Source organism: Rhineura floridana, chromosome 5 (assembly GCF_030035675.1).
Source record: "Rhineura floridana isolate rRhiFlo1 chromosome 5, rRhiFlo1.hap2, whole genome shotgun sequence".
NCBI classification, from domain to species: domain Eukaryota; kingdom Metazoa; phylum Chordata; class Lepidosauria; order Squamata; family Rhineuridae; genus Rhineura; species Rhineura floridana.
The window spans coordinates 124,973,540-124,999,278 of NC_084484.1; the positions used below are offsets into that span (position 1 = coordinate 124,973,540).

A 25,739-nucleotide genomic window follows, 5' to 3' on the forward strand; every position below is an offset into this window, starting at 1 on the left:
AAAAAGAAAAATAATGCTGTCTCTGAGCAAGGGTTATCACCTATCATACTTGGGTTTTTATTATGCAGATGTCAGACCAGAGCTTTGGAGAGCAAGCATAGTATCAGGGTTATTCTGCACAGCTTCAGATTCTAACAGGATCCCTAGAGCAGAAAGAAAACATACTATGGAGATGGGGAGCCTTGTGGCTCTCCAGAGGCTGTTAAGACTCCAACTCCCATCAGCCCCAGGGGGAATTTCCAATTCTCAGGGATGATGCAAACTGTTGTCCAGAAACATCTGGAGAGAACATCTGGAGAGCCACAGGTTTTCCACTCCTGTCATTCTAGGTTTGACACTCATTGCAAAGCCTTTTTGTCTAAAGGCTGCCGGCTGTCCAGTTTAGGAATGTAGCAGGTGCCACGCTGAGATTACCAATTGTGTCATCCCAAAGCAAACTTCCTCCAGCTGATTCAAGGGAAGATTGAGTGCTCTTAAAAGGTGCCATAGTTGCTACTATTCTGCAGGTTGCTTCTATGCTGCATTCAGTTTGCAACTTCCACCCATATGGTTAGGATGGATCATTCTGTTACGTTCCATGCTAGCAACACAGCATGGTATATGTAACTCACAAACAACCCTAAACACAGGGCAGAAGTTGCAGATGTTAGCAGGGACAGCATGCGAGTAGCCAAGGGATGATGGCAAGATACAAACAGGGATGTCTTCTAGGAATAAGAAAGGATACCCAGCCAGGTCCTGGCCTTTTTGACCTAATTGCTGTCAAGAGTGAGCTCTGACAGAGTTTATCAATAGTGGGTGCTTCTCAACACTGGGACTAAAGTTTTGGCTTGCGTACAAAACAGTGAAATTCCAAGATCCATCCCACTAGCTGATATTCTGAAACACCTTGGCCAATTTAGCCCCCCCAGCATGCTCTCATTGTACTGCCACTGAACCTTTACATCCCTCCCCCCAAAGAATACTAATCATCACCTCACCTGTGTTTTGCACATGAACTGCTATAGGGCCAGAATCTTCCTCGGTGAGTTTGTACCACACTCCCCTGGGGTCTGGGAGCCATTCTTCTACCCGGCATGAGTAATTGCCAGTATCTGTAGCACCTGCCTGCAACACAGTCAGTCGATAGAACATGGCTGAGAGCCTCTGAAAGCGCAGTCTGCCTTCCCAGGGGCTAACTTCTGGGCTGAAGATGGCGTCCTGGCCTACTCTTAATAAGGCCTCCCTTTCTTCTCCATTCTTGCGACCAGCATGCCCATTTCTCTCTTTAATCTTCACAGCGAACCATGTCACAGCAAACCGGGAGTCTCGGCTGGAAAGCGACAGGATGTTGCAATCCAAATGGAACTGCCCCTGCTCTGGCACTGTGAGATTGGCCATTGTTGTATCCACTTGCAATAAGGCATCTAAAGATTATGGAAATATGCAGAGACCAATTAGACCCTCCCACTGCAGACACATACATACATAAACACATGCACGGCTTCTACAGGAGGCGTGGTCATGGCCAAATAAATAGGAGGGTGTCCTAGTGAACTACTCTTTGTGGGGAAAAATCGCTCCCTGAAATGGAATGAGCACTGAACAAAGTTTGCCTGTGAGGGCTCTTTCCTGTCTTCAGTACAGGGGACAGCCAATCAAAAGGAAAAAACTGGAAAAGAGCAGATTACACTGCATACTTTTCGGTCATCAAGGAAAGTATTGTTATGGTAATCAGGAGTCCGTGTCTCACTCTGGTCTTTAAGAAGGAGTCAGATAGCAGTTTATAAGAAAAATATTAAAAAATTTATTAAAAAAGACACACAAACAGCAAGCTGTGTGGGTGGGTCGACCACAACTAACTTTGTTCCCTGATTTTTATACCCTTCAGTGAACGTACAGGAAGCTTACAATAGGAACTTCAAATAAGGTAACAGTGGGAGCTCCAAATAAGGTAATACTACAGTGTGTTACATTTAAACTGGCTCTCCCAGAGTATTCCCTGAGTCATGCTTCCGGCCGCAGTAAATGATCAGCTTATATTTCTAAGATGGCGGATGCAGGACATCCGTTATGGAATGGAGGTGCTAAGTCATAACAGAACAGATGCCACCCTGAAGGCGGTACTATATAACAGAAGAAATTAACCCTTAACAGTACTGTAGGGAAACCAAAGCCTGAGAAGAGAGTAAACCCATGATGCAAACATCACAAGAGGTGAGAGTACACAGACTCTTTAACTGAAATGATTGCAACGAGCTGGTAGCCATCTCTCTGTCCCAATCAAGACACCCACTGGGAAAGATAGGAAATTGTGTGTGCCTCCCTGGGTAGCCTATTTTGCACTCCATTACAGAGTGTCATAGTGTAAATTTATTTATTTTATTTATTATCATTATTTTTACCCCGCCCTTTTTCTAAAACTGGAACTCACGGCGGCTTCCAGATAAAAGAACACACATAATTAAAAACATACAAAAGTATAGATTAAAATAGAATTAAACTATTTACAATATTAAAACCATTCATACATACAGTTAAAATAATTCAAACTCAGTTTAAAATAATACAATTAGACAATAGCAATGCAGCACCCTTCAAGCCCTGTCCTTAACAGCTTTCAGTTCCAAAGGCTTGTTGGAATAAAAAAAGTCTTTGCTTGCTGAAGGAAGGACTGCAAGGAGAGGGCCATTCTTGCCTCCCTAGGAAGGGAATTCCAAAGCCTCGGGGCAGCCACCAAAAAGGCCCTATCTCGCGTCCCCACTAGTCGTGCTTGTGAGGACGTGGGTATTGAGAGAAGGGCCTCTCCTGAGGATCTCAGGGCCCGGGCAGGCTAATATAGGGAGATACAGTCTGACAGATAGCCTGGACCTAAGCTGTATAGGGCTTTATAGGTCATCACCAGCACTTTGAATTGTGTCCAGAAACAGAGTGGCAACCAGTGGAGCTTTTGTAACAGGGGAGTCGTATGGTCCCTGTAACCAGCCCCAGTTAACATTCTGGCTGCAGCACGTTGCACGAACTGAAGTTTCCGAATAGTCTTCAGAGGCAGCCCCACGCAGAGCGCGTTACAGTAATCTAAACGGAGATTGTTTTTCTCTCTCTCTACAGAATTTGTATCCCACTCTTTAGGCAAAAATAACTCCCAGAGTGCCTTGCAGATACTCTTGAGGTACCCTGAAGGGCTGGTTCTTGCATTATAGAAAGGGCATGGCTACTAGCCTCTTGATACCTCTAGTAACATTCAAATCAGGAAGGTTGTAACTAAGGGCTACAGAAAGTGTGTACTTCCTACACAGCCCCTCCCATGAGATCTGCCCTGTTCATCATTACTGGAGTAGTTTGGGATGAAGCCACAGGGAGCTGGAGTGATGTCACTCCTATGACATAAGAAGTGGCACCAAAATGCAGCCAAAGCTTTTTTGAGGCTAGAAATTCATTTGCCTGTGCCTGCCTAGCACACAGGAATAGGTACAGCAAGGACTGTGCAGTACATACAAAATCAGAAATAGCGCATTGATATTATTTGCTCCAAGACACAAGGAGGGAAAAATAATCACAATGTGCTTAGGAACCTCATGGTAATACTTATCCATTCACATTCTGCTTATTAAAAAACAAAAGCATTTGTTACATAATTAAGAATGCGACCAACTGTATATTAATAAAGCCTCATCAAATCTTTTCCCCTCCTTCACAATAGTCCTATTTCTCGGGCCTCAAGGTTTGTAAATCTGATCAACAGTCTCAAAGGATGTTTTTGGGAGAAGTGAAGAATTCACAGAGGTAAATGAACAGGACAAAGAATTGCTGAAATACAAAGACCTTTAATTGTTTTTTAATCTTGCTGGTGAGTCAAAAAGCTTGTGGGATTTTTAAAAGCTAAATTAAATGATTTCCACCATCTCTTTCCCATCCCTCACAACTGAAGAATAGCTATACAGTTCCCACCTCAGATTAGTCTGTTTCGTCTGTCTTGAGGCCACTAACAGGCCAACTGAGCAATTTCTGCCCAAAAGAAGAATTTGGAAATTTAGCTCTAATGTGTGCAGCATTCACAATGATTATTGCCTGGAGGCACTCTTTCCTCCCAGAGACACTTAGAGCTTTCTTCCTTGGTCTGAACAGTTGGGCAAAAATGTTTCTCTAGCAAAGATGTCAGTGATAAGAGTTTCACATTCTCCCAAGAGTCAGCTTGTTCTACAGAGTGCAAATCCTATCCTCAGAGATTATAGCCCTGCAAAATTCTATTCAGTCTGCTGATATTCACAGACTATATTATGGACATTTCATGGGCATACGTCCTGTAGGAAGCACATAGGATCTGCCAGAAGCACCAACAAGCAGCTGCACTGATCTGAAGGGTATTTCACAGACCAATTTTCATCCTCTTATTCCTGCTACAAGTCAGAAACTGTGACTGAAATGTGTACACTCTTAATTTAAGCACTTCAAAGCCACATATTTCCCTAGTTGTTAAAAGACTTTTGTACTTTCATTTTACCAAATTTAAAATGTTTCCTTCATGGAAAATGGTGTTTTCACTGTCAAACTTGCCACATGGACACTTTACCAGTCAATTATCTGCATTTTTGCCCTGCTTTGCACTTCTTATGAACTTGGAGGGTAAATTCTTAATCTGAGCATCCAAAGAGGCATCCAAAGCATACAATTATCTTCCATTAAGTGCATTACACAAGATCACAGCAAACCAATGGGGGTATGTAAATAGAAATCTATTTTATAACTCTTCCTCCAACCTATTTACATATATTAAAACAAGATGGCCTTATTTTCAAAACACGGCTAAGCTTCCTTTGCCCTTGGCCAATATCTGGGGTCAGGGACTTCAGAGATTTGGCGGGGGGGGGGGGAGAGAGAGAAAGTTGATGACACTTCCTCAACACCAGAGATCCAAAATTCTAGTAGAGAATCTCTGTGTCTGGAATACTACTGCACCCTCCCTTTCACACTGGGGTTACAAAGGGTCACCGAGAAGGCAGCCCAGTTATTGCTATTATCAGCTCCATCCAAGGGGCTTAGCTGCAAATGGCATGGCATAAGGAAACCAAGTTGAAAAAGGAAGGTGAGATATTGACCATATATCACTCCCTCTATTTTCCAACTTCACGGGTGAGTGCCAGTACATATGTAACCAAAACAGCACCACCCATATACAAGAGGGAAGTAAAAGCATGTTTGAGAGAACCCAGAGATTGGCAGAACAAAAATATAAATTATTATTTAGGGGCAAGAAACTCATGAAACGGGAAAATGACTGTGCATGCATTCAGTTGTGTGTGTGTGGGGGGGAAAGAGGCAGGGGGAGAACAAAGGCAAGGCTATTCCTTCCCAGGTAAGCTTTTCCTGCTCTGGGCAGCCTCCACACCCTCAAAGGCTCCCCCCCGCCCACCCCTTGCCAAGCAACATTTTGTTATGGGGCTTCATGTGAAAGAGTTCGGTGTCCCTTCCTTGTCTTCTGCCCACTTCAATATGAGCAACTATTGGCTCAAGACTACAAACTGAGCAGAGAACAATACTCAGCCAAGCAGCTGATAAATACTAGATACCCAGATATTTGTTTAGCACTGAATGGTAAATGGAGATCCTATGTCTATATAGTGGTGCAGAAGGGAGAGGCATTAGGTATATTATAGTTGGATGTCTCACAGCAAGTTCTCTCATAGGCAAAACTTGCAGTGAGCAGTAGCTGAACTCTCTCTCACTCTCTCTCTCCCCCGCCCTCCTCCTTGCAATGATCCAAAGTCTCAGGGCCAAAAATACTTTACCTGGCTGTTTCACCATAATTGTTGTCAGCCCAGACAGGTCCTCAGCCCGTTTGTACCAGGTATTTGTGGGATCCAGTAACCACTCCTCCACCCGGCAATCATAGATCCCACTGTCCTGCATGGTCATATTCTGGATGGTGAGAAGATAGAGGCCCGGAGAAGGGCTTTCCAAATGCAGCCGACTCTTCAGATCATTCAGTGCTGACAGTTCTCCATATAACAGGGTGGCCTGACGGGTCAGCTTTAGGACTGCTTCTTTCTCTGGGTGGCCCGATTTCCACATGTACCATTCCACAGACAACTGAGAAGCATAACTGCTTCGGTTGGTGACCAGACACTCTAATGTCACCCATTCGTTCTCTAGAATTGTGAGGTTCCTCTGAGTCTGGTTCACTTCCAAAAGGTTATCTACAAAAAAGACACCCCCCAATAAGATAAAAATAAAGTCAACTGACAACACAACAGAACCTAAACAGCAGTCTGCAATTTATACAGTTTCAGTTCTGCTGTGTAGTATATACTTGTTTTTAATATTGTCTAAATATGGAAAAAGAAATCATTCTAGCAGAAGGTCATTGGGTTCCTTTGTGTTTTGCACATTGCTCAGGGTGGCTCTGGAATCTAAAGAATAAGGAATTTTCTTGCATGCAATGTGTAGACACAATCCCTTCTAATAAGATTTAGGGATGGCAAATGTACCAACCGGACGATTTGGAATATTAGCAGCAGGTTGTCACCAGGGATTAAGAACTTCCCTTTCAGATGGCCTTAATTGGACACAACTTCCTCCAGACTGGCTGCCTTGACCTTTTATACAGTAGGACCCTGCTTTTTGGCACCCCGTTTTTTGGCACCCCGCTAATACGGCGGTGCCAGCAGGGTGATCAGATGTAGCACAGGGAGCTCCAGCTGACAGCGATCAGCTGTAGCGTGCAAGCTCTCCACACTACAGCTGATCACTGTCAGCTGGAATACAGTAGGGCCCCACTTTCTGGCGGAGGCCTGGAACGTAACCTGCCATATGAGTGAGGCCCTACTGTATTGGTTTAGCATGATTTGGTCTACAATGCCAACCAGATGCCAATGTGACTTCTTGGATAGCATGTTTCTCATTTTTCTTGTGGACTTCTAGCCTATTTTCAGAGCACTGAGGTTCAACATCAAATGCAAAGTCTGCAATGTAAAAAGTCATGGTGTACTCCATGCAGTGAAAACACTAAATACTGCTTTGAAGCTCTCTGAATGCAGCATCTTGAACATCTGGTACTGGTGGATAGCCAAACTTTGGCCAATCACTGTATCCTCTGGAGATATTTGGGGCACACAGAACCCAGATACTATGCAAACTGGAAATATAGGTCTCAGCCTAACTTGTGGGAGAGTCCTCAGTGTTTCTGTAGTATTAAGGAGGATTATTTTTCGACAGTGAGGAAGCAAGCAGTCCTGGCTTCTCTCCTTCCCTTCCTGTGTCAAACTTGTAGCCTGCTCTACCTTTCCAACTTTACTGGGCCTGATAAGAAAAAGCAGGTTGTCCTCCAAGGACAAAATGTTTAGATGTCAACACAAAGCTTTCTGGAACACAAAGGTTAGCTGGTGGAAATTGCCATCCATCCAAGGCTTTATTCTGTAATAGAATATTAGTTGGCTGGCAGTTCACGGATTTATTCAACACTTCCTTCACTTTACATTCCTGTCAAGGACAGGATTGCCCCTTAACAGTCAGCTTCCCTCTTCATTAAACTCACATTTCTTAGGGCTCAGGACATGAGAACAGAAACCATCACTCTGCACATCCACTGGGATCCAGGCAATAGATAAAATTAAAGTGTATGGGAAGGAAGCAATTTTACACAGAGCTTTCCCAAGAAAACAGATACTCTCCAACTGATCAATATCAATGACAGACCATCTCAGAGGCATAACAAGGACAGTCTCCTTCTATTAAAGACTATTTGAGCATACATGAAGGGAAGCACCCATCTTTGTTCGAGCACCTAGGCCATGAACATCTAGACTCCTGCAGTTACAAATAATACAAGCGCTCGAGGCCTTTCTATACAGAAGTTTTATAGCATCCTTCTCCCAAGCTGGTGCCCTCCAGATGTTTCAGACTACAACTGTCATCATTCCTGGCCATTGCCCATACTGTCTCAGACTGATGGGACTTGTAGTCCAAAACATCCAGAGGGTGCCAAGTTGAGAAAGGCTGTTTTGTAAGCTTTCCCCATGAGCTACAGCCTGCAAAGGTAGGCAACCCTGAGCAGTACATTGGCTGCTGGAGACCAAATATGTACGAAAATGATGTGGTGTTGGTGGGAGAACTGCCTATGGCACATTGTCCTTTCTTCCCCCAAATTTACTCTCCTGGATTTCCAGTGGTATGCTAAAGAATGGAAATGGGGCTACAGTGAAGCTTCTGCATGGATGTGCCCTTAGAACAAACATTCAGTAGGGTCAAGATATACAATTATGGTGAGAACAGAGGCGTAACTTTCCTTTGGAAATTTGACAGGTAAAGTGGGGAGGAAAAGATCGAGTATGCAGATAGGATGCTATAGCTGGTTAGGAAACAGAGCTTTTGATATGAGGGAGGACATTATAGAGATGTATTAAATTATGCACGGTATGGAAAAAGTCTCTCATAAAGCTGTAACTCGGAATCATCCAATGAAGCTGAATGTTGGAAGATTCAGGACAGAAAAACAAAAGTACTTCTTTACACAGTGCATAGTTAACCTATGCAATCCAATTCCACAAGATGTAATGATGGCCACCAACTTGGCTGGCTTTAAAAAAGGATTAGACATTCATGGAGGATAACGCTGTCAGTGGCTACTAGCCATGAGGGCTATGTTCTACCTCTACTGACAGAGACAGTATTTCTCTGAATAACAGTTGGGAAGAGTGTTGTGCTCAAGTTCTGCTTGCGGGCATCCTATGGTCACTGTGAGAACGGAATCGTAGACTAAATGGGCCTATGGCCTGATGCAGCAGGGCTTTTCTTATGTTCTTATGTTTAGATGAAAGATAGAATGAAGGACATTAATGTCCCCCTGAAAGAAGATTTAATACTACAGCACAAGTGTGCTGTGTGGGAAGTGGACACTGGCGAGATTTGCCCCTTCAGTGCCCCCCCCCCGCATTGCGTTCTGCATTTGTGGCTTGTGTGACATATTACCTGGCAACTTGACAGTGACTTCCGTCCGGCCAGAAACTTCTTCAGCCAGCTTATACCAGGCATGGTTGGGATTGAGCAGCCACTCCTCCACATGGCAGTAATAGCTACCACTGTCGCTGACCTGGGCTCTCTGGACTGTGAGGCTAAAGAGTCCCCCAGATAATGACCTCTCAAACTGCAGTCTTCCTTTCAGTCCCTCTTCCTCTGCGTAGGTGCCATACTCAAACACAGAGCTGTGGGTGGTCTTCAAGATGAGCTTTCCATCCGTGTCAGATGGCTTGTGGACATACCAGAGGACTGCAAAGTGAGAGTCTGGGCTAGTCTGAGACTTTACAGAGCAGTTCAGGGGAATGGGCCTGTTTTCCACAAGGGTGATGCTCCGCTTTGACTTGCTGACCTGCAGCTTTGTCACTAGGGGAGGGATGGGGGGGGGGGAGACAGAAAAAGACAGACCTGTTAAGGCAAAATAAAAAAGACAGGTTTTCTGAACAAAGGAAACAATTATTTTATTTTTATTCATTCTATCCTATGTACAAAATGCCTCTGCATATGTGAAGAGTGCCTTTTATTTACAATAGCCTACACACAAGATACTGTGGTGTTTTTTTTTTTTACAATTCTTTATCTGTTTATATCAGAGGTGGGGATCCTTTTTTCAGCCTGAGGCCAACCTTATAGGGAATACATGCCAGTGGTGGGTGGAGCCAAAAGTAAAAATGGGTGAAGCAATGGTTGTGATTCACCTTTCTTCAATGGGCTACTTTTCAGCCATGTACAAGTCAGAGGTTTCTACAATACACATGCCTTTCCATCCTCCACCCAGGCAAGCAAAAGGTGTTTACTACAGATCAAGGACACATCCAAACAAGGCAAAAGCACCCGGGAATGGGATGCAGCAGTGCTGATGAGAGGTGTGGCTTCAGGAGCACCCCGAGGGGTAGACAGAGAGACTTGGAGGGCTGCATTTCATTCCCAGCTTTGAGGTTTCCCACCCCAATTTACAAACATCTATCTACCTACCTATAGCTGCTTCTCCTTCTTTCTTGTTGTCACATTAGGTGGACTTGGCCAGACCTAGACTAAATTAGACTAATACGCAAAAAACCCTTGCAGTTTAAGAATGTACCTATAGGCAATGGATATTTCTACCAAACTTTAAAAAGCAGGGAAATTGGGTAGCTATAGTGAATGCACCAGGGGAGCAGGAGACCTGACCTCCTCTCTGAGATATTGTACTTTCCCGTGTATATGTATGTTATGTGCCTTCAAATAGATTATGACTTATGGCAACACTATGAGTCAGTGACCTCCAACAGCATCTGTTGTAAACCACCCTGTTCAGATCTTGTAAGTTCAGGTATGTGGCTTCCTTTATGGAATCAATCCATCTCTTGTTTGGTCTTCCTCTTTTTCTACTCCCTTCTGTTTTTCCCAGCATTATTGTCTTTTCTAGTGAATCATGTTTTCTCATTATGTGTCCAAAGTATGGTAACATCAGTTTCATCATTTTAGCTTCTAATGATAGTTCTGGTTTAGTTTGTTCTAACAGCCAATTAGTTGTCTTTTTCGCGGTCCATGATATCCACAAAGCTCTCCTCCAACACCACATTTCAAATGAGTTGATTTTTCTCTTATCCGCTTTTTTCACTGTCCAGCTTTCACATCCATACATAGAGATTGGGAATACCATGGTCTGAATAATCCTGATTTTGGTGTTTAGTGATACATCTTTGCATTTGAGGACCTCTTCTAGTTCTCTCATAGCTACCCTCCCCAGTCCTAGCCTTCTTCTGATTTCTTGACTATTGTCTCCATTTTGGTTAATGACTGTGCCCAAGTATTGATAATCCTTGACAAGTTCAATTGTTGACTTTGAAGTTACATAAATCTTCTGTTGTCATTACTTTAGTCTTTGTGATGTTCAGCTGTAGTCCTGCTTTTATGCTTTCCTCTAACTTTCATCGGTATTGGTTTCAAATCATTACTGGTTTTTGCTAGTAGTATGGTTTGTTATTGTTATGTGGCTTCAAGTCAATTACAACTTGTGGCGACCTTATGACTCAGTGACCTCCAAGAGCATCTGTCATAAACCACCCTGTTCAGATCTTGTACGTTCAGGTCTGTGGCTTCTTTTAGTAGTATGGTATTGTCTGAATATCTTAACTTATTGATATTTCTCCCTCCAATTTTCACATCTCTTTCATCTTGGTACAATCCCACTTTCCATATATGTTCTGCATATAGATTAAACAAATAGGATGATAAAATACACCCCTGTCCCACACCATTTCGATGGGGAATCAATCGGTTTCTCCATATTCAAATTTGTAAAAATACAAACATAATTTGGGTTGGTCTTTCACTGTCTAATCCACTTTGTGTGTAGATTGGAAGAATTTGGGCAGAGGAAAAGCCCCTTTCCTTTCCAAAAGGGAAACACTGTTAACAGTATCATTGCTACACAGGAAGTAGATTGGACCATGAAAGACCAAATTGTGTTTGCATTTTGACAAATTTGTAGGGCAGTACAATATCTCAAAGAGGAGGCCAGGTCTCCTGCTCCCCTGGTGCATTCACTATAGCTGCCCAGTTCCCCTGCTTTTTAAAGTTTTATAGAAATATCTGTGGGCTAGAGGTATGTTGTTAAATCGCAAGGGTTTTTTTTGCCTATTAGTGAATTATTTTTCAGGGTTTTCCCTACCTTTTTATTCTACAGCAGACACCTTCCTCTTTCAACAAGCCTTTTAAGTACAGACATTATCCCAGACTGTCTGTGTTGGATTAGCTTTTTAAGGTGCTTTTAACGCTTTTAAAAAAATATTTTTGTAAAAAAGTTTTATTTTAATATATTTTAAAGTCTGTTTTTAGGATGTTTTAGTGTTTTTTAGTGTTTTTGTTTGCCGCCCTGGGCTCCTACTGGGAGGAAGGGCGGGATATAAATTTGATAAAATAATAAATAAATGTAGTCTCCCACGCAAATTTAAACCAAAGCTGTCCCTGGCTACATCCTTACCAGACATTTATTCCACTTTAAACAGTCATGGGTTCCCCCAAAGAATCCTGGGAAGTGTAGTTTGTGAAGGGTGTTGAAAGTTGCTAGGAGACCCCCTATTCTCCTCACAGAGCTACAGTCAACCGAATTCTCTGGGAAGAGGGTCTGACTGTTAAACCACTCTGGCCACTGGAGTGGCGAATAAGAGTCTCCTAACAACTTTCAGCACTCTTCACAAACTACACTTCCCAGGATTCTTTGGTGGAAGCCATGAATTTTTAAAGTGGAATCAATGACTGGTGTGGGTGTGGGCCCCTGATTAGTCAAGCCAAACAGCTGTTCGCCTGGCTTTTAGAACACTGACAGTTGGTTCTTACTGAGTACGCCTGTGCTATCATAGATTCCCATGTTAATTTTCTTAATTTAATTAAAAATCAGCCATGCATGTTTTTACCTTTTAAACTGCAGAATATGAAGGTCAGTATGGGGCAAGGTCAGTAATAGGATTACAGGCACTCTGTGAATATGGTTGATTTTTAATTAATTTCAACAAATTATGAGACCACTGACACAAAAAAGTCCAACAAGGGTCTGGATTTATTTACACTTGTTTTAGACTTTGAACTCTGGATTCTCTGAGTTTTTTGTGTGTCATCATGAAAATGTAAGAGGGTTGTTAAGCAGGCATTTCTGAGTTCAGGACTATAAGTTTTGTAAGAAGTTGTTTTAAAATGAGCTTATGAGAATCAGCAAAATGGCATGGGGAACAGTTTCAATTTAACATGGTGGAATACAAAAAATCCATGCCGGCTACAGTATAAAGCCACTCTTGTGGCTGTAGAATCCCTTGAGCATCACATCCTTGAACTACACTTCTGTCTTGCTTCTACATCCTGCCCAGCCAGATGGGTCTTCAGACCCCTTTCCATGTTCATCCCAATCCTCCAACTCTCAGGTTGTTAATTCTGGCTTTGGATTCTGGTAACTGAGAACTGCTTGCTGCATTTAGCCTAGTTATTTCTGACACAAATGCCTTATGTATTGAGGTGGAATTCCCTCCCCTTAAATATTAGGCCACCTCTGTTATCTTTTTGGCGCCTATTGAAGTCCTTCCTCTTTCAACAAGCCTTTTAGCTTGAGACCTATCCCAGTCTGCATCTGTGTTGGAATTGCTTTTTAATATGTTCTTAAACGTTTTTTAAAATGTTTTTAATCTTAGATGTTTTGAAAGCTTTTTTAAAGAAACACTTTTAAAGATGTTTTGTTTTAATGTGTTTTAAAGTTTGTTTTTATGATGTTTTAAAGTTTTTAGTGCTTTTGTTTGCTGCCCTGGGATTCTGCTGGGAGGAAGCGCAGGATATAAATCAAATAATAAATAAATTAATAAATAAAAAATATATAGTTTCTCTCTACTTTTTTTGTGTCCAGTTCTGTTTGACTTTTGTACCTGGGCTTATCTCAATGCACAGTTTCCTATCTAATCAGTTTCTGTGGATACAAGTTACCATTTTAGTATTTTGTATTTCTTTAAGACAAACAGATGAGTAATTAGATCCTGTTTTACCACAACTCTTTTCATCCATCTCAGCTTGCTTCAGCTTTTGATTAACCTCTTGAATGTTCCAGCAAATAGAAGCTGGAGTTAGCTAAGGAGTTAATTATCCCAGGATAACTGATCATGTGAACAAGCTCTTTTAGCAGACTTCGTAATTATGTATGAGTTTCAGAGGGTAATGGGAAAAAATAGAAAACCCTGTATAGTCCCCACATCCAAATCGAAATCTAGTACATCCTATTCAATTTTATATACTGTTCTCCATTGTTATTGCTAATATACCACCCTGGGCTCCTGCTGGGAGGAAGGACAGGATATAAACCAAATAATAAATAAATAAATAAATACTAAAAAAACCCCAGAGAATACCTACAGCAGCAGCACAACAGTCAATATACTGTAATCCCCATCTCACTTGTGTCTGTTCCTAAAGCGCTCTCTAGAGGAAGAGACACTACAAAAATGAAGTCACAGTTTTCTTTAGAGTGGCATTGGCCATTGAAGCCCTAGCCCTGAGATTTCATGACACCATAGTCAGAGACAAAAAACCTTTGATATAATATGGTGCACGCACATACACATAATCTGACACAAGCACATTTCTGCTTATTTTATAAGGACAGAAGGTACCCCCTCCCGGAGTCTCAAAAGCCACCCTATTCAGTTAACCCTTGCATGCCAGGCTGCTTTGGAGAGAATGGAGATAAGGTTGAGCACAAAACATTCTGACAGAAAAGCGCTCTCATTACAACAGGACTTTGCTTTTCTAATATGCCGTGCTAGGTTTATGCATCCTTGCAACACATTAAGAAGTTCCCCTGGAGCCTATATTGCCACTGGCTTTAATCAGTATGCTAATAAAGACTAGATGGCTGTGCTATGCAATGACATGACATATAGAGGAAAGGAGTCCTCATCTTCTCTCTCTAGGGAGCTTGCTTTAATAGGGAGGCTTAGGCTCATACTGCTGAGTAGATACTTTCCACCTTATTAATTTTAGGAGAATAACCTCAGCCACCAAGAGGGGGCAAAGTGACCCAGCACTCTGACTGATTCCAAGAAGAAAAGATTATTTCATGTCTCTGCTGGTGCTTGGAGTCCTTGGGATGAAAAAGCAATAAGGAAAAGGAACTGATCCACAGAAATTCTACTCTTCTTGCTGCTGCCCCCCCCCCCGCTAACAGTTTATTTTTAATTGGTACCGGATTATTTTCTAGCACTGTTGCTATGGAAACCTCAGTTTCTATAGTAACTGTATATGTTAAATGGGCAGCCTATATCTGCTAATAAAGCAAACCACACACACAAATACAGGCACTGAGTGTGTTCACACACACATGTACACTGAGCATGTACTATCTGCCTCTCCTTTGCTGGGAAGAAACTATATCTGCACCTTGTGGCATTAAAGAGTTTTAAAGTCCTCAATTTTATCCTCCTAAGCTCTTATGTTGTGACAAGATGGGAAAATGGGAGAACCCATTTTATATCTGATATTTTTCATACGGCAGTCTGTTTTTTGTGTTTATATGCTGGGTATTTGTTTCCCCAGACTGAGATGGCTGAAGCAACTTATAAGCTAATAAATTGTCCATGCTGGCAAAAGACAGGTTCCTTAATTTGCACCAAGTTGGGATGGCAGTTGATATTCAAAGCGAAAGCATTTGCTTTGTACCACCATGTGGCCGAACACTGCAAAACCTAGAAGTTTGTTTTGAATTATTGCTGTACATGCATTGGCTAGAGAAGGAGCTATAGACACATCTTACAAATAATGATTTAAGGCAGAGCTGGCTCCACTGGGTGGCGAGATTGGGCAGGTCTCACCTAACTTCAGGGGATTCACTGAAGGCACCTTGTCAGAAGACAACCAAATCCTGGAGCCAGCACTGTTTTAGGAGTAATCTCCTATCACCTGATTAGCTCACCTGTGAAGCTGCTTCCTCTTACTACTACTACAATGTTTATCAGTGGCTCTGCAATTCTCTCTTTTAGCTTCATATAGCTAGAAGCTGTAAGTGTGGTGTAGTGGTTAAGGCAGCCTTTCCCAACCAGTGTGCCTCCAGTTGTTGGACCACAACTCCCATCATCCTCAGCCAGCATTGCTAATGGTCAGGAAAGATGGGAATTGTGGTCCAACAACATCTGGAGGCACACTGGTTGGGAAAGGCTGGGTTAAGGGGCTGGACTATGACCTGGGAGACCAGGGTTTGAATCCCCACACAGCCACAAAGCTCACTGGGTGACCTTGGGCCAGTCACTGCCTCTCAGCCTCAGAGGAAGGCAATGGTAAACCCCCTCTGAATACTGCTTACCATGAAAACCCTATTCATAGGGTCGCCATTGACTCAAAGGCAGTCCATTTACATTTTTAGCTAGAAGCTGTATAATACTAAAAGACTCATGCTATTATTTATTTATTACATTTGTATACTGCCCCATAGCCGAAGTTCTCTGGGTGGTTTACAACAATTAAAAACAAATACACAAATATACAAATTTAAAAACACTTAAAAAAAAAATTTAAAAACACATGCTAAAATGCCTGCGAGAAGAGGAAAGTTTTGACCTGGCGCTGAAAAGATAACAGTGTTGGCGCCGAGGTGAGATCATTCCATAACTTGGGTGCCACCGAGAAAGCCCTCTCCCTTGTTGCCATCTGTGATGTTCCTATATATTAGTGTATATATGGTAAGTGCTGGTTGTTTAGAGTATACATGGTAAGTAGTGAAAGAGGAGGGGGAGTGAATGGGCAATAGAATGCTTGATGATTGGCTGAATGTTTAAAATGGCTGACAGTATAAATGAAAGGATGACAGGTAAATCTGGGGGAATGTGAGGTGGTGAATTGTGGAATCTGGGGGGAGAAGAGAAAGAGTGGATTGCTTGGTGGGGTTTGAGAGAGTTGTTTGTCAGGAGAGAGTGAAGAAGGAGGGAGGTGGAGTTCGGATTAGTATTGAGTAAAACCATATGCTTATGTGCCTTAAGAAGAAATCTTGTTAATCTTGTTAGCTTTGTTATCTTTAATAAATACTTAATTTGGTTTACCAAAGGCCTGATCCTTGGCTGGAGTTTCACAGACCAGAAGGGAGGGTAAGGTAATGACCAAGGCTGAAGGGGAACTGTAACAAATGGTGGCAGCGGTGAAGAGAATAACAATACCAGTATTCAGAGTCTCTGGGAATACTAGTATTGGGACGTTACTGGTGGTTGCCTAGCAGGGGGATCTGTTGAGATCTGTGCTAGAGCGGGGAGAGAAACCATAAGAGAGTGCGGTCCGGACTGGTGGAGTCCCTGGTGGTGCCTAGAAACAGGCAGTAACCACGAGCAGGTAGGAACCTGACAGGGAGAGCCAGGGAAGGACGCATCACACCATCCTCTGAGCTTCCCTCGGAGTAGGCACCCGGAGGAGGGCCTTTGATGTTGAGCATAGTGTACGGGTGGGTTTGTGTCGGGAGAGCCTTTCCATCAGGTATTGAGGTCCCAAGCCGTGTAAGGCTTTATAGGTTAAAACCAGCACCTTGAATCGAGCTTGGAAACATACAGGCAGGCAATGCAAGCAGGCCAGAATCAGTTTTATATATTCGAACCATCTAGCCGCTGCATTTTGCACAAGCTGCCGTTTCCGAACTGTCTTCAAAGGCAGCCCCACATAAGAGTGCATTGCAGTAATCTAACTTGGAGGTTACTATGTGCACAGTCACAGGTTTTGGCCCATGTTAAACACAACACAGCAGCACTGATCTGGCTACATGTTTAAGCTCTGCTTTCTCAACCTCATTTTGAGCCTTAAAAGGATACTAGTTTTTTCAAAGTTTAAGAGACAGAAAAAAACATGTGCGCCTATAAACATAGCACAGCATTATGGAAAAGACAGCATATTCTGTGGGGCAGGCACAATTTGCTATTAAGTGGGGGAGAACAATTATTACTCATTCCAGACATGCATCAAATTTGATACTGAGTTATACAATGATAGGTGTCAGTGGTACATTTGGCATTTTATTCTTGCTGACGTCATTATAGCCAATGATGAAATCATGACTTAACACCAGCTCTCATCTGAGTACACTTAGAAACAGACCCTGCGCCAATGTTATTGAAGCAGCTACATGGGCTGAAACGAAAGGTGTTAAATTTATAGGAAAAGAAAAGGGACCAAATGGAAGAACAGCAAGCTGCACATTGCTTTGTGCAGATACATATGCATTTGAAAGGCACTGACTTAACATGCACACCAAAAGCCATGGCTGCTTCCCTGTTTTTTGTAGTTCAGCTTGTAGCCATGCAAGAGAACCGTCCAGCTGTAGTTTCTCCTACACAGCAGACCAATATCTGGTGTGGAGTAACACAGCTAACTAGCGGTTGCTGCTGAGATGTCAAGAAACCAAAGCCTTTCTGCAATACCCACTCAATAAGCACTGATAAAATAAAGAAAGCATCTGAGAGAAGTGATACTGAGGCCTTGTTTATTCCAAATCCAAATGCTACATGATTACTTGGTAACTTGGAGGCGTTAAGCGAAGGAGTAAAGGGTATTGGACACAGTTGAAGTGGACATTAGGTTATAACCATTTTAACTATGTCTGGTTTAAGCAGCAAGGCTGCTTACACTTGGCATGACATAACAGGCCAAAGCATGTTAAACCTTGGATTTAAAATTAGCCTTCAATAGTCATCATCCCTCTGGTCCCAGGGCAGAATGCAACTGCTATCTCTCTACACACAAAAGAGACCATCTAGGACCAAGAAGTGAAGAATGACCTTATCAGATGCTGGCTGAGGGAATTTGGCAAGGAGAAATGTGATTATCTACTGGAATTTGTTCACAGGGATTCAAACTCTCCCATCACAGATCCTTGCTCTTTCAACACAGGAGAACTATAACCACAAGTGGTTAACACACAACATTTTAGATTTCTTTGGAAGCATCTGCAGTTGGCAATGAGCTCTGTTAATGTCTATAAGCAGTTCTTCGGCTATATCAGTGTCACTAGAACAGGCAATGACACTATTTGCTGTAGGTTTTATAGATCTCCCACTTGGATATTATTTTAAAATGTTCAATCTTATAGTGTTCATGGCCACAAAACCTTGAAAGATCTGAAGCCACTATTCCTGCTTTTATATAGATGTGGAATTTCGTTATTTTCTCAGAAGACACCTAGGAAGCCCATTGCTAGTGGAGATTTGAACCCAAGCACAAAGCAATGCTCCCATCAATGGTAATTTATAACTACAGACACAGAGTTCTACTTCGCTTGATCACAGTTTTGGGTGGCAGGCTATCTATCTTCTTTAGTCTCCATTCTATTGGAGAACACATCTTCAAAAATGTAAATAGAAAGTAAGAGCACTACATTTTAATTCATTTACAAATTCAAAATTTGTCCTGGATCACTCCCATGTGAGCAGTAGGAAGAAAACTGTGAGGCCACACAGCCTTTGCTGGCCAGTGTGTTGCCCCGTCAGCCATGTAGATTGGAAAGGCACCTTGAACAACAGGGGGGTGAGTACAAACTCCAGCAGTGACTGGATGTGTCACCCCTTGGGCAGGCAATTCCCAAAATAAATATGTTTGGTAGCTTCCTCCGCTACCAAACAAGGTCACAAGAGTGACCCTAATAAAAAAACCTCAGATCTACAGGGCAGATGTACATGGAGCAGCTCATCAAAGATTTTCCTCTTAGGCTATTTTTTTAAAAAATCCCATGCTATATCACAGAATTAAAAAGAAAGAAAATAAAATCAAATACCACAAGTTCTCTACCAGGGATAAACTGCAGATGCAGGCTGCTCTCCCATAATTCAACAACCAAGATAATTAATTGAGCTGAAGACATTCTTGGCAAAATATTCAATTAAAAAAAAGAGGAAGGGAAAGAGAAGGAGTTGGCTAAGAACTAAAAGGGGGCTGGGGTGGGAGAGGGGGGAAGACAGAATGACTATATAAAGACACAGCAGTGCCAAACCAGCAAAATGTCCCCCAGGATACCATATCTGAGTGGAGAGGACAGGGGAGTCAAAGGCTGCTTTATCCCACTTTGAAGGCATTCTTCCCCAGAGGCTAGTGATCTTCAAAGACAGCCTTCTCCGGGAGAGAACTTACGAAACATTAGTTTCCCAGTGCCTGCCCTAGTTTTCAGAGCCTGTGATGGAAATTAGCCTTTCTGATGTAAGAAAAGGAAGAGCAACAGGATTTGTAACAAAAAGTAGAGGGGCTCTTATGAATTGCAGGACAATCTTGCACACACGCATGTGCACACTCAGGCACACACACACACAGACATTCACACTCCCATGGCTCGTCCAATTAATCTTGATGGGAAGTTACAAGATTTAGGTTGCAATCCTAACATTAATTACCTGGGGGTCAGCCCTACTAAATTTAATGGGACTTATTTCTGAGTAGACATAGGTAGGACTGTGTTGTAACAGACCATAGATTTCCACCACAAACGTCACACTGAAGGGCATTTGAAAATATGCAGTAAAACATAGCTGAGTTTTCCAGGAATACTTATAGCATGTCTGCAGGTGTGAGAATGCCCTCCAAACGCTAAAATGAATACAAGAACATAAGACCCCTGCTGGATAAGTGCAGCGTTCTTTTCTTAGTGTCCAACCAGATGTCCACAGGTATCCCTCATGCAGGACATGAACGCAATAGCCACGGCTGGCCCAAAACATCTTGCTGCCTGAAGCAAATGTATCTTCCCAAGGTGAATAGTACCCAAATTTCGTCAATTTATTCTGACATCAGAGGCAGAAAAATCCCACAAGTTTCCCCACCACCACTGGCAGTGAAAACAATAATAAATTAAAATAACTGGCAATTTGCTGCCCTTTAATGATTCAACAAATCTGCTATCTGAGATGACTGCCTTACAGTAGGGCAGGCCCTAGCAATAGTACTCTCCCACTCAAGTTCCTCGACAACCGGTATGTGAAGGCATGCTGCCTCTGATACAGGAGGAAACTAGTATCAAGACTAGTAATTACTGATAGCCTTGCCCTCCATGAATTGATCTAATCCAGTTTTAAATACATACAAATTGGTGACCATCACTACATCGTATGATAGCAAATTACAGTTTAACTATGTGCTGTGTAACAAAGTAGTTCCTTTCATCTGTCCTGAATTTTCCCATTTTCACCTTCACTGGATGGCCCCGGTTCTAGTATTATGAGAGAGGAAGAAAACCTTTATCTATTTTTTTTTGCATGATGCATAATTTTATACATCTTTCATGCCCTCCTTTACTTACATTTTTTTCTAAACAAAAAAACCCTTAAACACTGTAACAGTTTGTCATCATTTTCGTTGCCCTTCTCTGAAATCTTTTCCAGCTCTAAAAAAAAATCTTTAATACGGTCCAAGACCAGCAATTATAATTACAATGATGGGGTTACACTCCCCTTGAAGGAACAGGTTCGTAGCTTGGGAGTTCTTTTCGATCCTTCCTTGTCTCTCGAGGCCCAGGTGGCCTCAGTGGCATGGAACGCTTTTTACCATCTTCGACTGGTAGCCCAGCTACGTCCCTATCTGGACAGTGATGACCTCGCCTCAGTTGTTCACGCTCTGGTAACTTCTAGGTTGGACTACTGCAATGCGCTCTACGTTGGGCTGCCCTTGAAGATAGTTCGGAAACTACAGCTAGTCCAGAATGCAGCGGCCGGACTACTGACGCGGACCAGAAGGTCCGCTCATATAACACCCGTTCTGGCCCGTCTGCACTGGCTTCCTATCTGTTTCCGGGCTAAATTCAAAGTGCTGGTTTTGACCTATAAAGCCCTACACGGCATGGGACCGCAATACCTGGTGGAACGCCTCTCCCAATACGAACCTACCCGTACACTGCGCTCGACATCTAAGGCCCTCCTCCGAGTGCCATCCCATCGAGAAGATCGGAGGGTAGTGACCAGAACTAGGGCCTTCTCGGTTGTGGCCCCCGAATTGTGGAATAGTCTCCCCAATGAGGTACGCCTGGCGCCGACACTGCTATCTTTTCGGCGCCAGGTGAAACCCTTTTTATACTCCCAGGCATTTTAAAATGTATCTTAACAATTGTTTTTATTGTGTATTTTAAACAGTATCTTATTATTGTTATATTTTGATGATGCTTGGTTGTTGTTGTTTGTTGTTTTGACTTTTGATTCTGTTATATTTACTGTATTTATATATTTTGCTTGTTTTATCTTTTGTGTACACCGCCCAGAGAGCCTTTTTGGCTTAGGGCGGTATATAAATTAAATTAAATTAATTAATTAAATAAATAAATACAAGACCTCTGGGTATCAGAGAAGACAGAAAATAATTAAGTAATACAGACTCATAAATAAATCAGGGATTTTCACACACATATACAAAGAGAGAGAGAGAGAGAGACAGAACGTTCAGGCATTTCTACACAGGATTAACTTTTGGAATTACTTCTAAAACCTCAGCATCTTTGAAAAGTACTCCGACCTCCTGTTCTGAAGGTCATAACATGCCAGCAGGAGTGGAAGTTGTGGAAAAATAAAGTGCTGCTGTGCTGACAGCAGGTGGATGCATAACAGCCAACCATTTCTCAGGGGGCAAACAAACTCTGGAGGATTGTGCACCGTGTTACCGCTACAGGCCATCTCTGCAAGTACAAGCAAGTGAGGGACCAGCACAGGCTATAAAGGCTTGACCTGCAGGGAGTTAGATGTGCACAAGAGCCCTTGAAAACAAACCACGCAGGTTGGCACCTTCCTTCACTGTGACTCTGCGGGGTACCCACAGTGACATTCATCCTTCCAGAAGGATTTCTCTTCTTTGAAGCAAGAATCGTGGGACAGTAGTTTGCTGCATAGGTAGAAAGAGAGGGCAAACTCTCCTGCCGAGGGAGACTCCAGCGCGTTATCCTGCAATGTTCCACGATAAAAGATTTATGAAATTTGTCCGGCTGGGCTGAGTTTCCAGGGAGGCCTCCCGTGGAGAGGGCGAAGGTGATACTGAGGGCGTATCACATGGTACCTTGGAGGGCAACCAGCCCAGGGCAAGGGGACAATTGAAGTTGGTCAGGTGGCTCTGCTGCCCTGTGGGAGTGTCCGCTGGGGTGGGCGTACAAAAGTAGGTGACGCCAGAGGGAGAAGGAACATTCTTCTGGCAATGTCTTGGGTCAGCCCCAAGAAGGGAATGGATACTCGGTTTCCAGTGATGGGGTTTAGTGGAGTTCTTTGGGGGGGGGAGTTTTCCTGGTCACTTCAAGGAGTCTTCTAGGGGGGAAATAATCTCCAAAGACGGGCTAAGGCTACTGACATTGGAAATAATAGTCCTTAAATGGGTAGTCCTTTGATGAGTGTGAGATGTACCTAGTGGGGCCTGTTCCTTCCCCGGGGAGCCCAGTTCCTCACTCTCTAGATAGTGCATACTGGTCCACGAGGGGCAGGCCGATGGTTTGAGTTTCACGATAGATTCAGGAGCGTCTGGGAGGGAGTTGTCAACTCTTGGCCAGCTTTGTTGACTAGATGGGTTAGGTTCCGCAACAGAGGGATAAACGGAAGAAAGCACTCCCTGGTGACTCGAGCTCATCTCATCAGCTCGGTAGGCGTCAGCCGCTGGCGATAAGCCCACATGCAATTGTCTTGGCGGCGTGTGGCTGAATTGCCCAAGCTGCAGATTTTCCAGGTGCCTTTTTAAGAAATCCAGTCTCTTGACAATTCAGTTTGATCTTTAGCGGGTAACGCTAAAAAGGATTCCACCAGTTGCTTTTCATCGTTGTCAAAGGGCGGGATCATCACAGGCATTGAGTGCCCTGCCTTTGGAGATGTTAGAGATATTGAGGAGCCCACTTGAAGTTGTGGGGAGGACCGTGGCCCAGGAGTGGAAAGTCTTGGGGGCGCAGGACCCTGGTCCCTTTCCTGGGGAAGTAAAAGCCACAGGGGCCGAGGGTGCGCCCTGTTCTCAAATAGTCTGTTGACCCTGATCCCACTCGTTGTGAAAAGATCTCTGTGATGGTAAACCAGGCTAGCGAGTCTCGGATCCCTGAAAGTGACTACTGCCCACGCGTTCCTGTAATCATAAAACAGGTATTTGACACTGTCGAGGTCCAGCACACCTAACTGGTTCGGAAGGACTGAATTCACAATGTCTAAAAGGTGGAGTTTGCGCTTTAATTGTGACAGAGGTCCTGCAGGTTTGGGATAATTTGTCATAACCAGCTTGTGCCGGTTCAAGACTAGATTCCAATGGGCAGAGCTGCTGCTTTCCTGTCCCTTTATGGCTATACTGTAGCCCCGTGAAAGCAATTTCTTGCCAGGAGTTAGTGATTCCATAGATTGCGCTGTCACCACTCGAGGCAGCTCTTGGGCTGGGTGCAGTGAAGAAAAAGGTAAGGAAGGGGTGTGAGTACGCTGTTGGAATGACAGGGGAGCGTATTCAGCTTCCATTTGCCTGGTTCTTTTACTGGCTTTTGGTACTGAACTCTGTGTCTGTGGCCCATCTAGTAGCTGAAATAGCCGATTGAACCTCATCTTCTTGTAACGAGGCAGCTTGGAATTTTTAATGCTTTTACTTTTCTTGATGGTGTTTCCACGTCGATTACACGCCCTCTTGTTGGTTGGCATACAGCTGGATGGTGATTTGATGGGCGACATTATGAGGCGTGAATTGTGCACTATTTGGGAGCCTGCATTACTCTGTTTGTGGCTAGTGGCCTCGTCCCAGATGAGAGTTTGGAAAAGTTCTACCAGAGTGGTTAGGAGACTGTTGGACTGAGAAATGATTTAACACAGTCAATTTCCTTTGATATCGAAAGAAGCCATCCATCAAGAAGTACTTTAGTACTTAGGGGTTCTGATGAAGGATTGGAGGGGTCTGTAATTAGTTGCTGGGACCCATTGCGAATTGGTGATTCGTTAGATGGATTGCCCAGATGGTCTTTTAAATTGAGTTCATGTCCTTGTTGCAGAGGGGTGGCGGAGCCTACCGCTGCCAACTCCGTGGCTAAGTCCGTCACGGCAGGGTCTTCCTTTAAGTCAACAAGGTTATATTTAAGATCCAAAGTCCAATCCAAAATGGTGGATGAGGGAGGTGGTAAATATGGCGGCGTCTCTCTCGACTCCTGGTCCCCATTAGGGAGTGGAAAGAACTAAGTAATTTTAGTTTGATGCTCCTCCACATTTGGAGGGACTTCAGTACAGAGAGCAATTCCCAGGTCCCTGTATTTTTTCCTGGTAAGCACCATGGATTTAAAGGGACCGGCCTGATATCAGGAGAGTGGAGCACTAAAAGGAGTTTGGATTTAAAGTTCGCTACTTTTTACTTTGATGAGATGAGATCTCCCCTCATAAATCTGTGGGGCTTACAAAGCCAGTCGATGTAACTGTCAGTTGAGAAGCCCCCCCCCCGCTGTTCAGTTAGGGAGAGAATGTCAGTTACACTCTCTTCTTGTCTTTGTAATTTGCTCCTTCTCCATAACAAAGAGGGGGGAGATAGGGCTCTGGCGTTTTGCCGGTATCTGGCTGTTTTCCATGCACTCACTGGCAGGAAACTTCCTCTGCTAATCTTCCAGAGGTATGTACGACCTCAGAAAAATGTTATGAACTGAATTGCTAGCTGGGGCGAAAGTGAGTCTTACCAGTTGCAGGCAAATCTCAGCAAAAGCCAGAGAATACTTTAAGCACCTCCAGCCACCGGCGCCATGATCAGGCCAAGACCTTTTCCAGCTCTACAGTATCCTTTTTGAGGTTCAGCAACCAGAACTGTACACAGTATTCCAAGTGTGGTCACACTATAGATTTGCATAAAGGTATTACGATATTGATAGCTTTAATTTTCAATGATCTCTAACATGGAATTCAACTTTTTCACAGCTGCCACATATTGGAAATCGACATTTTCATTGTGTTATAACCCCAGTATCACTTTCCTGGTCAGTCACCACTAGTTCAGGCTCAATTAGTACAAATATGATGTTAGGATGCTCATTTTACACTTCCCGACACTAAACTGCATTTTCCATATTAATGCCCATTTACCAGTTTGAAGAGATCTTTTGAGAAGTCCTTGCAATCCCTTTTTGGTTTTACCACTCTGAACAACTGGTGTAATCAGCAACCTCACTGCTCACACCTAACTCCGGATCATTTATGAAAAAGTAAAAGAGCAGTGGTCTCAATACAGGGACTTGTACGTGTTGGCAGTAAAGCACCAATGCTTGTAGTGATAACCTGAACCAGTGAGGTGACAGACAGAAAAGCAATCCAACCTTCCCT

At 43.2% G+C, this 25,739-nt stretch overlaps 1 protein-coding gene across 2 annotated transcripts in view; it reads right to left on the reverse strand.

The window, feature by feature from the left end:
- The window catches only part of IGSF3 (immunoglobulin superfamily member 3), a 191,314-nt gene that overhangs the window by 4,042 nt on the left and 161,533 nt on the right, over positions 1-25,739 (reverse strand). For both annotated transcript variants that reach the window (XM_061627994.1, XM_061627995.1), the window contains 3 exons: positions 8,947-9,357; positions 5,769-6,176; positions 981-1,406 (listed from right to left, as the gene is read on the reverse strand). In XM_061627994.1, the coding sequence (XP_061483978.1) occupies positions 981-1,406; positions 5,769-6,176; positions 8,947-9,357 (1,245 nt within the window). The remainder of the gene's footprint in view (positions 1-980; positions 1,407-5,768; positions 6,177-8,946; positions 9,358-25,739) is intronic.